The sequence below is a fragment of the Propithecus coquereli genome, unplaced genomic scaffold (assembly GCF_000956105.1).
Source record: "Propithecus coquereli isolate 6110/MARCELLA unplaced genomic scaffold, Pcoq_1.0 Scaffold25, whole genome shotgun sequence".
NCBI lineage: Eukaryota > Metazoa > Chordata > Mammalia > Primates > Indriidae > Propithecus > Propithecus coquereli.
In genome coordinates this window covers 2,968,363-2,979,340 of record NW_012148063.1, presented here as the reverse complement: position 1 = coordinate 2,979,340, position 10,978 = coordinate 2,968,363, and the positions used below count along the sequence as shown (strand labels likewise).

At 37.4% G+C, this 10,978-nt stretch overlaps 1 protein-coding gene across 1 annotated transcript in view; it reads left to right on the top strand.

Moving 5' to 3' along the window:
* The window catches only part of IPCEF1 (interaction protein for cytohesin exchange factors 1), an 85,712-nt gene that overhangs the window by 21,496 nt on the left and 53,238 nt on the right, over positions 1–10,978 (top strand). The window contains exons 4-7 of the mRNA XM_012646786.1: positions 976–1,049; positions 2,569–2,640; positions 8,148–8,206; positions 9,535–9,613. Coding sequence (XP_012502240.1) covers positions 976–1,049; positions 2,569–2,640; positions 8,148–8,206; positions 9,535–9,613 — 284 coding nt within the window. The remainder of the gene's footprint in view (positions 1–975; positions 1,050–2,568; positions 2,641–8,147; positions 8,207–9,534; positions 9,614–10,978) is intronic.

The following is a 10,978-nucleotide window of genomic DNA, read 5'->3' as shown; positions in this document are numbered from 1 at the left end:
GATGAAGTGAACTAAAGGCACCCATGGTATTAATTTAATAGCTAGCTAACTTTTAAAATTAAGATTGTATTTTCAAAATCAATTTTTACTTACCTCCTGATAACCACTGACTCATTTATGTTTAATCTTGTGGATTGTATTTCTTTACTCACAGACACCAGTGTAGATGAAAGGAAATTTGAGTTCTGTCTGTGACAAACAATCTAGCTTCCCTGTGGCTCAGCTAAACTTTATTCATAAAATATAGATTAGCAAATTCTTAGAGAGGTGAGACAATGATTACATTTTCTATAATATTTTTTATAATTTAAAATGACATTTATTCTACATCCTCAAAAGCATCATTTTCTTGTGTAGTCTTTCCTGTGTAGAGAGAACTCCTAGGAAGTTTATGGGACTGAAATTCTGCAAAACATGGGCTCTGTGGCTGAATCCCCAAGGCACTGCCTGCAGACTTGGGAGAGGAAATAATGTTTGCTGAGTGTCTGTTAAGTGTTCTATTTATCTGACCTCATTTAAGTCATAACAACCAGTAAGTGGTAGATCCATGATAGGGATGTGGTTTGGCTACCCCAAAGTCAGGGCTCTGTCCACCACATCAAGAATGCTCACTGGGTTTCATCTTCTGTGCTGGTTTATTGGAGTAGGATGCTGAGGACTCTGATGGGTTAGCTGTGTTTTCCATGGGCAGGAAGGGGGCGGGGGCAGGTCCTATGCCTGCCATTGTTGTCCATCCCTAAGCTCTGTCGTGTTACTTCTCATGGAAAGATCTGGGTGCCTTATCAGGAGAATTTTAATTCATTTCATAAACTATGTATCTGGGACAAGTCCATGGTTAATTCATCCTGATTGAGGGAGGTACCTTTGATTCTCCCTCATTTCACTTTTACCATCTCTATTCCATGTATATCATCCAATTAACTAAATTCTAGGATTGATGCATTTATTTCTATTTGTGGTATGTATTTGTTTCAGGCAGAGAAAGCTGATGGATTTGTCAACCTGCCTGATTTCACTGTTGAAAGAGCATCTGAATGCAAGAAAAAACAGTAAGTTGTGTCTCATCCTCCACAAAACTCTGAGCTATGATAATATGCCTTCATAATGTTCATCAAATGATGTGGTGATTTAGAAGTGAGTGAAGGAAACACTCAAATGTCTGAGAGTTTTGAGCATTATGGGTTGGCACCCTACATAGTAATGGAAACATTTAACCTCTCGTTTTCTGGAATTTCATTTTGTGAAGCAGATGGGTTTTAAAAGCCCCATGAAGCCTTGGCATGGAATGTTGTTTATGACTGTGTCTGTGATGAAATAAAAAGCAAGCTCCCATCCAGGACTGGCAGGGAGGTCAGATGTCAAGTTTTTGTCCTTGTAAAAAGAAGAACGAATAGTTAGATAAGACTCACCAGAATTGCGGACATGATAGCAAGAACAGTTTCTCTTTCCTAGTTCATGGAGCTGTCAGAACATGTATGGAATTGAATTCTCTAAGATGTCTTAAGCTTGGGGATTATACCTCAATATAATTTAAGTCCGTCCAAAAGATTTTAGAACTGACAGGGACCAAAGAAGTTGCCAGGTCATGGTCCTTGTTTGACTGAGAAAGAGACAGCCCGGAGAGTCTGTGACCTGCCTAGAGCTCACGGGAGAGCTGGCTCCAAACCCAAGTATCCACACTCAGCCCAGTGCTTTTCCCATGATAGCATCCTGCTGTCTTTTGCATATGTGTCCTCGTTCACCTTTTCTTATTATTTCTTCTACGTTTGGCATCTTTTCCAGTCTTATCAGAAAGGGGCATTTCCTTATTGTCCTGTTACTAGTTGGAGCAATTGCTTGGTTGCTTTCTTCTAAGAAAATTAATAAACTGGTGTTAGCTTTAAGTCTTTGCCTCTCTGTAGTTGCACATCTCCAGTGACACACGGGCAGTATTCGTTGTTGTGGTTTTTGACTGGTTACTTACAAAAACCCTGGCCTGTGCTGCAGGACTTCCGGTCTAAATGGTGAAATGGAATCACTTTATTGCTTGTTCTCTTCAGTGTTTTATACTTTTCATTTCAACTAATATTGACCCAGTATTTTTCCTTTACTCATAAAGGGTTTTTGGATAAGGTTTTTGATGTGTTATCACAATATGGAAGTTCCATACCTGATTATTCTCCTATAAATAAAATCCTTTTGTATATATGATTGAATTTGAATAAATACTTTGTTTGATGGAGTTGATCTGAATATTTTGAAGTGAACCCTTTATCAGCCTAAATTTTAATTTATTGTATCTTTATAGCAAACCAGTTAGCAAATGAAAAGGAAAGAATATACCTCTATGTTTTCAGTGGATACTATTGAGCAGCTAAGTGTCCTGTTTTGGATGTCCTGACATAATAAATTGACCCTCAGCTCCCTATGTGAAATAGGGACTAGAAAATAGGTATTTAATGTGACTAAGTCATTTTTTTTTGTAAATTTACAAAGCAGACGAGCTTATAATGCTTATGTTTGACTTTCAGACCCATTGGTGACTGCAAACACTAATTTCTTAAATGTTTGTGCCTTTCCCCCTTTTAGTGCTTTTAAGATCAGCCATCCACAGATCAAGACTTTTTATTTTGCAGCTGAGAACACGCAGGAAATGAACGTGTAAGTAGAGGAAATTGGTAAATCCAATCCTCATGGCAGTATATTACTTTGGTCAGGTATTGGAATTTTAAGCATATGTTCATATCAATTACTGTTTTATTTATTTCTATTTAAGGATTAATTTCTTTAGAAGTTGTAAGGTCTTCTTGCTTTCTTCTCTACTAATTGGAAGCATTTTGGAGAACTATGCATATCGAAATGGCTATTTTAGGAAGAGTTTGTATGATTCTTCTGAGAGAACCCCTGAGTTGAGAAAGAAATAGACAAAAGATATATGAAAATGTGAAAATGAGACTCGCCAGCACAAGGAGAAGGATTTGAAATGATTATGTAACTGATTTCTCAGCTTTCTGCATGCAGAATCTCTCCACAGCATTTAACATGTGCTGTGTGATTATCGTGATGATTCATGTGTTTGTCTCCTCTTGGGGGATCCTCCTGAACATTTTGCAAAATGTCCGTGCTCAGAGTATGTCTAACTTAATGTTTTAGATGCTTAGCTCCATTTCTGGTCTGCTTTGCTTAATTAAGTGGGCTGTATGTGTGGAATACTGCCAGCCCTACACGGTCCCCTACTGCTTTAGATTCAGATGTGATCACAATGGCTGTTGCTTGCATCAGGCTGAATTTAAGGTGCTGAGCTGAGGCATCAGAAAGCATTCTATTCAAGTTAGCCCGATTCTCACAATTCTTAGTGTCTCTTACTACTTTCCCATCACCAACTGAAAATATGTTTATGGAACACCTACCATGTGCCCCATTGCAGCAGATGCTGGGCAATAGCAATTAAAAACCTACACGTAATTCCTCTATTCATAGTGTTTATGCTTAGTCTATTTTATTTATTCATGGTGATTTTCTTACCTATATGCCCTGTATAATTTTTCTTTGCCCTTTTGCTCTAGAAAATTAAAGCAGCTACCCTTTTGCCCTAGAAACAAAATGCAGCTGCCTTTCACCAAACATGCAGACACACACACACACACACACACACACACACACACTTCCTACAGGACATCCGGTCAGCAGCCCTGTCTGGCCAGAAGCATTGTCATCTGCCCGCTGCACTCACCTCCCTACCATAGCCCTTCAGATGAGGGCAGAATGGCATTGGACCAGAAATTTGGGAAGCCCTGTGTTAGAAATAAGAAGGCAAGGAATTGACAATTGAGTCTTCCAAACAAGTCATTGATTTGATTGGACAAAGAGAAAAATTGTTTCTACCTTCTTTCTGATTTTAGCTTTTTTTCCTTGGCTTTCTTAAGCATCTAAGAAAAATGAGAGCAAGTACACAAGAGCAGAGGATTTTAAAATCTTCACAGTTCAAGCTCTTTACTTAGGTTTTTAATCTGCATTGGTAGCTAAATCCTGTTGAGTAGCAAGGCCCTGCCGTGTAAGTGGCATGTGGCAGGAATAAGGTCTTGTCCACTGGTACTGGGAGTCCTGTGATAGCCGAGCAGTTAGTCCCAAGTAGTCCGTTCTGGTCTTTAATGGCGGTGAAACAGTGCTGCCCGCCACCCCTTCCCCAGTGTCCCCTGCCATCCCTGGCTTTTGCTCCCTAAAAGTGTCTTGCATCTCTGGCTTTCCTCCCTGGCCACATCCTTCCACTCGTCCTGTGGCTGATTCTCTCGAAGTAGTCCTCTCTCCAGCAAGAGGTGAGTGAGACTGTTCACCAGAAAAACAATCGTTTGTAAGTATTTTGTTACCTAGTGAATTTCTCCTCCTGTACAATAAAATACATTTTTAAACCAGTAAAACTGTGAGACCCCTCCATGGTCATCTGAATCTGTTGTATTTCAGGCAGATTTTCTCTCTAAACCACACGGCAGAGTTTATTTAGCTGCCTGCTTGCCTTCCTCACCTCCTCAGCGTTTGTCTACATTTCCCGTCCATTTAGCTTCGGCCCTGTGTTTTCCCGTTGCAGATGCCTATTGAATGACAGAGGTTGCATGGTGGAGTGGCATGAGGATTAGCATAGATATGATATAGATATATAATACTCCATCCTGTTGGTGGTTAATCAAAGCCTTTCACAGTTATCAAAACCAAGATCTTACTGCCTCTCTATGCTGTGAAAACCAGTTAATTTTACTTGAAATTCTCTTAGTGGTTATCTTTCCAGCTAACAAACAAGATATAAATTGAAATTTGAACTTGAGGTATTTTAACTCCATGTTTTTGAATCTCTCCGTGACCCTTATACTTGAAAAATGCCCATCTGGCCACTCGTAGGTAAATGTTTCATTTTATCTGTACCTGAAATATATCATAACTTATTGTATTTATAATATCATTATTATTATTCCAAAGATGACTTTTTCTAATAGTCGACAATGAAATTTCTGCCTCATCCCACAAGATAATGCAGGTGATGTTTAGAGATTTATTTTGCAATAACACCCGAAGTGCTTCCTTTCTTACTGACGCAGCTTGTTTGAGCCAGTCCTGGGTATTACCCAGTGAGATGCAGGGGTGTAGGAGAGTGAGGGGTGGCATTTACTGTGATGAGTCCTGTTTTAGAAGTTCCCCTCCTTGGGTAACTGCGTTTCTGGATGGCGATATTCCCCTCAGGGACGATGAAGGGAAAGGTAATTAAGTTTAATAGAAACTCCACATGTTCTGCAGTGAGTCTCAATTTAAAAGCACAGGGGTAAGTAATTAAGAGTAATGAAAGAGTTGGTTTCTAAGCAGAAACGGTAGCTACCTTTTTCAGACAGTGTTTGTGGGAAAAACACTCTTGTTTTGTACATTGATTTCTTAACACTTGTTCTCCTCCAAAACATACATATTCACATCAAGTTAAAATACAACAAACTCCCAGGAAACATCAGTCATCTTCTTTTATGTAAATATAAGTCCTTTTGTGCATCCATCTATTTAGCCACAAATAGAAGTTTTCCTAATGCCACAATGTTTAAAAAATGTTCTTAGCAAAGAAGGTACTCTGAGCCTTGTCAGTGTGTCCTAGAAAGAAAACAGTCAAACAAGATTCTAAACAATCACCAGGTTTTCACAAGTAACTAATGGTTGCAATGAACAGGACATGAGTTTTGGGTAAGGGCTGAGAGGAATCTTTTCTTTATTGTCAATACTCTTCCATTTTCCTATATTTCCATGTTCTGAAATGAAGCTTAGAAATGCCCTTTCTTGTTTCAGACACTCTAAATTCTAAACTATTTTTTGTCTTTATATTTTTAAACATTTTTTTCCTATTTCATTTTAGATGCTTTTTTGGGAGGAGGATCAGCTTATAAAATTATGAAATCAGATGTAAGCTAAAAATTGTTATGGTATTTAAAAAAGTGAACCAATAAATTTATTGTGTTTTGCCTACTTTTAAATGTTTATTGTAGTTAAGTAATACATAGAACATACTGTTATAAAAAATATCAATACAGAAGTAGAAAAAGTGAAAAATTTCTCATACCCCTGCCTTCACTTTCCAATTCAACTACTCTTTCTAGGGTTAACCACTTTTAATAGTCAGATATGTAACAATTTTCTCTGTATACCAATTCATGCACATACACAAATATATATTAATAGTTTTTAAAATACATTAGATCAGACTAAACGTATTATTCTCTACTTGCTCTTTTCAGTTAACAGTATGTTAGGATTTTTCCAAGTTGGTACAGAACCCTCCTCCCCATTTTAGCCTTTTTATTAGCTTTGTCGTAACATAGTATTGATAGAATCAATGTCATAAGTTATTTATCCATTTTCCTATTAATGGACAATTATATTGTCTCAATGGATTTTTCTTTTTGCCCTTATAAGCCTTGTTGACAATTAACATTCTTCCATATTTATAGTGTATACTTGGTATACACTAAAGTGTGTTTGTGTAGGATCAATATTTATAATTGGAATTTTTGGGTGAAGGGGATGGACGTTTAAATTTTGAATAATATCATCATATTGCCTGCTCAAAATAAGCTGTGTCAATTTTCATGGTCAATTCAACAAAGGATGAGAATGTTCATTTTTCCATTTTCTCCTAAATACTAGAAATCAATATTTTTAATTTTTTTCTATCCAGTGGTGAAAATATTTTTCTGTGTTTGAATATATATTCCCTAAAATACTATCAAGACTGAGAATTATTTTCATATATTGTTTAGCCATTTGCATTTCTCTTGTAATCTTCTGTCCCTTTATTTTGTCTATTATTCTCTTGAGACTTGATAAACATCTTTGGGTTCCTACGGCATAATCTGGGCTCTTTATTGGTCCAATTTTAAGTGCCCACTAGATAGCCTGTGTTTATCGTGGTGCTGAAGGGAACTCCTTAAAGGAGTTCCTTCTTTAGAAACTCCTATTTTTTTTATTTTTAAAAGTCAAATTTATTATAAATTTCCTGTTAAAAAATAAGGGATATGGCAAGACCATGGCAGATTGAGGATTGGGTAAGGATCCCTAATCAGTTGGCAATCGTAGACATGGGAATGTGCAATATTTATGTCCTGGTGTAGGTGTGGCATACTGAATTGTTCATGAGGTATTGCAGGACTAGGAGAAATCAAAAGTATAAATGAACTGATAAATGTATAGCATTATTATTGTAATTTTGTCAGTATTGGTTGACTTAGGCTACTGTCGAATGCTCTGGTTTCTCAAAAAAAATATATAATACAATATGGAGTATTTTAAAGAATACAGAAAACTGGAAAGAAGTGGGAAATAAATCATCTAGATTTTCACTGTCTCAAAACAATGTTTTCTGTGTAACTATAAGATTATATAGTTAGGAATATATGAAATAGACATACTTTGTATCCTATCTTTTAAAAATTTGTGTTTTAAAACATGTTACTAACTAAACCCTTGAGAAGGAACTACAGTAATCTGAAATCATAAGCCAAGTTTGAGTTTCTTAAAGTTTGTCTAGTTCTACTTTTGTTATTGATGTTTAATTGGAATTCATTGTCAATACAATGGTAAATAGGACATTGTCGATTTTTACCTTACATAAAATTCTTTAAGGAATTAAAATTTCCTTTAGTTTAGGAATATCTGTCAAATTGTCACCAGATATTTTGCTGATTGGGTAAAAATATTCCTATTATTTTTTCCTAAAATAAACAGACATTATTAGAAATTATAGAGATAACACCCAATAACTTTAATGGCCAAGTTACTAAATACAATGATAAAAGATTTGATGGTTGCTAAAGATTTCAAATGCACAATTACAGAAGAAGATATATATGTTTGTATATTTAGAATATCTAATTTAGCTGCCCACATTAACCAGCAGGATGATGGGCCACCTCACTTGTCTTATAAAGGATACTTCTGTAAGTAAAGTATTATGAAACCAAAGGCCTTAGGTTTCAATGACAAAAACTTATACTGTTTCTGGAAATGTTCAGACCGGCAGTAGAATTATGACTTAATTTCATAACAAAGTCTGGCACAATTCCTCCTTCAAGGTCTAGGCGGAAGGTGAATGGGTAGTAAACCAATGTCTTTGGTCAAGCATTTACTTTCTATTTGAATTTTAGGTGGTTAAATAAACTTGGATTAGCTGTAATCCATCATGAATCCACTACAAAGGATGAAGGTATGTTCTATTTTAAATTTCTGAAAATTCAGAAAAAATATTAGAATAAGTTGAAATAGGATAAAAAAGACAATGTCAGGTTCTATGTATAGTCTGATCCGGACGAAGCATACTTTGGTATTTAAAATGATATGAAAATATGTGGAGACAGACATATTCACACAGACTCACCAACATGAAGCAGAGCTTCCCATGCTGGCTATGAATGCTTTTCACACTTCACCCACACTTGTGCAGCTGTGGGCTTCACTGACATCTCCGGTGCCAATGCAAATGTTTGATTGCCCCAGTTGCTGAATTCTTACTCATAGACACCGTCTCGTCATGATCAGGTCAGATGACTTTCATCCCACTATTTCCTGATATTTTAATATTTCCTCCAGGTGTGCGTTGAGTCTAAGACTGTTCTAGGAACCTGAAGGTCAGATTGGAACACAGGCCTTATTTTTAGCTCAGTCTGTAGCTTTCAGAGTTGAAAAGCTAGTGGAGTCTAATTCGCCACAATGATGCAATTAGTCCTTAGTGTTGAGAAGAGGAAGGGCTTTAGGTCCCAGGGCCACAGAGCTGATAGTATGTCTGAAATGCTCCGGCCACATAAGACTCAGGAATGGGAAGTGGAGAGTTATATCTTTTGATAACAAAATAATAAAGTCTTAGATTTCAAAACGAAAAAGTGGCAACTTGATTTAAGACATTGAAGGAGTACAATACAATACCATGAAATCAGTGTTCTAACCATCTTCTGTGTCCTCTTTTGCATAAAATAAGCAACTATTGCCTATTTATAGATTGTGAGGGGTGAACAACTACACACAGGACTTCTCCTTGCCTTGGCATTTAAGGCATTCCAACATATGGCCTCATCAACCTTTCAGCTTTGCTTTCTACTGTATCCCGTAGGGCTCTCCACACACTTGGCTCGGCCTCCTCCCTCAGCCTGGTACTCCCTTCGCTCTCCGTGCACCACTGATGGTTGAGTTTTCCTGCCAGTTTCAGCTCATTAGGATTCCTATGATTAAAATTAATCACTATTGATTTTATGTTCTCTTAGTATGTGATTCACACCTCTTTTGAGGAATTATTTTATTTTCCCTGAGCTATGGTTGGTCCTCTTTCTGCGTATTGAATGCTGTTTGATGGCAGAAGCCCTGGGGTGGCCATTTATTTTCCCCCTTATGTAATTCCCTTTCACCCAGTTGTTCACTGGATATGGACTTTCTGAAGTGGCTCGCAATTGCAGCAGCTAGATGCAGAAAAACCTCTGCTCATGCCTTATAGATTAGGTGATGGCGGCATTGAAACGTTAAGCATTTTCATTTTTGTTATAGAATGTTACAGTGAAAGTGAACAGGAAGATCCTGAAATAGCTGCGGAGACACCACCCGCTCCTTACTCATCCCAGACTCAGTCTCCTTCGCTATGTGCTGAGGTAAGTAGTCTGCTGGTTATTGATCCAGTGTGTGGATGTCATTCCTTCCAATTGGGCAGAGACTACCTTGACCAATACATTTTTAGAATAGGCTAAATTAAGGTACCCACCAAAGAGCAAGTGCAATTTTCAGGGTGCTGATTTCGAGCCTTCTCCATAGCAACCCACTAGTGTGACAAACTCGGTCTGTCTGTGTGTGACCCACAGACATACCATGCTTAGAGGATTCATGGGAGTGCAAAGGGCTTCTAAGTGATAGGCCAGTGCTTGCAAAGGTTTGTTTTATAATGTTTATGCCCTACTTGTTCTCTGAAAGAATTTAAGTGCCTTGCCTAGATGCGTGTTCCCTAACAGTGCAAAATAAATTTAAAGAAGATGGAAAAAACCCAGTATAAAGAGAAAAGCAGAGTGAGAAAGATAGCAGGAAGCCAGGAGTGAGGTCAGTGCATTAAAATCGCATATAAAATGATTTATATATTCACTAGAGAGGAGTCCAAATTTGTTCTAAGCTTTGGAGGCACCTAATGTAAGTTCATATTATTAATGGATGTTGAGACCATGGGGAGTTGCTTCATATTTGGATACACTTAGTTTTACAGTGATGGACCCTAGAAAGGGTCAGACAAGGATTACTGGGGAAGTTGATTTATGGTTTTACACCTGCCATGTACCAGGACTTATGTAGGTGCTTCAAACATATAATCATTTAATCCTCCAAATAGCCCTGAGAAGTAGTATTATTTAATTTGCATTTTATTCATTGCTATTGAGGCCAAACATCTTTTCATGTTTATTAGCTATTCGGATTTTCTTTTTTGTGACGTTAAGTCTTTTGTACATATTTAGCTTTCTCTTCTTCCTCCCCTCCTTCTCCTCCTCCCCTTTCTCTTCCTCTTCTTCTTCTTTGTCTTGACTTACATACTTTCTTAATTTAGTATTCTATGTATTAGTTCTTTGTCAGCTAAAAGTGAGCTAATCTCACTTTTTATTTTTTTTAAACTCTGTTTCGTGATTTCTCTTTCTAAACAGATGTTCTTGATTTTCCTGTGTCATATTTATCCATCACTTACATTGCAGTTAGTGCCTTTTTCCTGGTTTAAAAAGTTGTTTTCTATTCTCAGATCAAGAGGAAGTAGATATAACTGTCTTCCTTTTATGGTTGAGGAAACTGAGGTTCAGAGATGTTGAGTGGCATGGCCAATCGAGGAACACAGTGCCTGAGCTGGGAATCCCGGTCTGTCCAGCCTCATAGGACATGTTCTTTCCACTGGACCCTGACACTTGTCCATCCATAGACCCAAATGCGGACAGGTTTTGCCAAGTTGTAGCGATTCATTCACGTA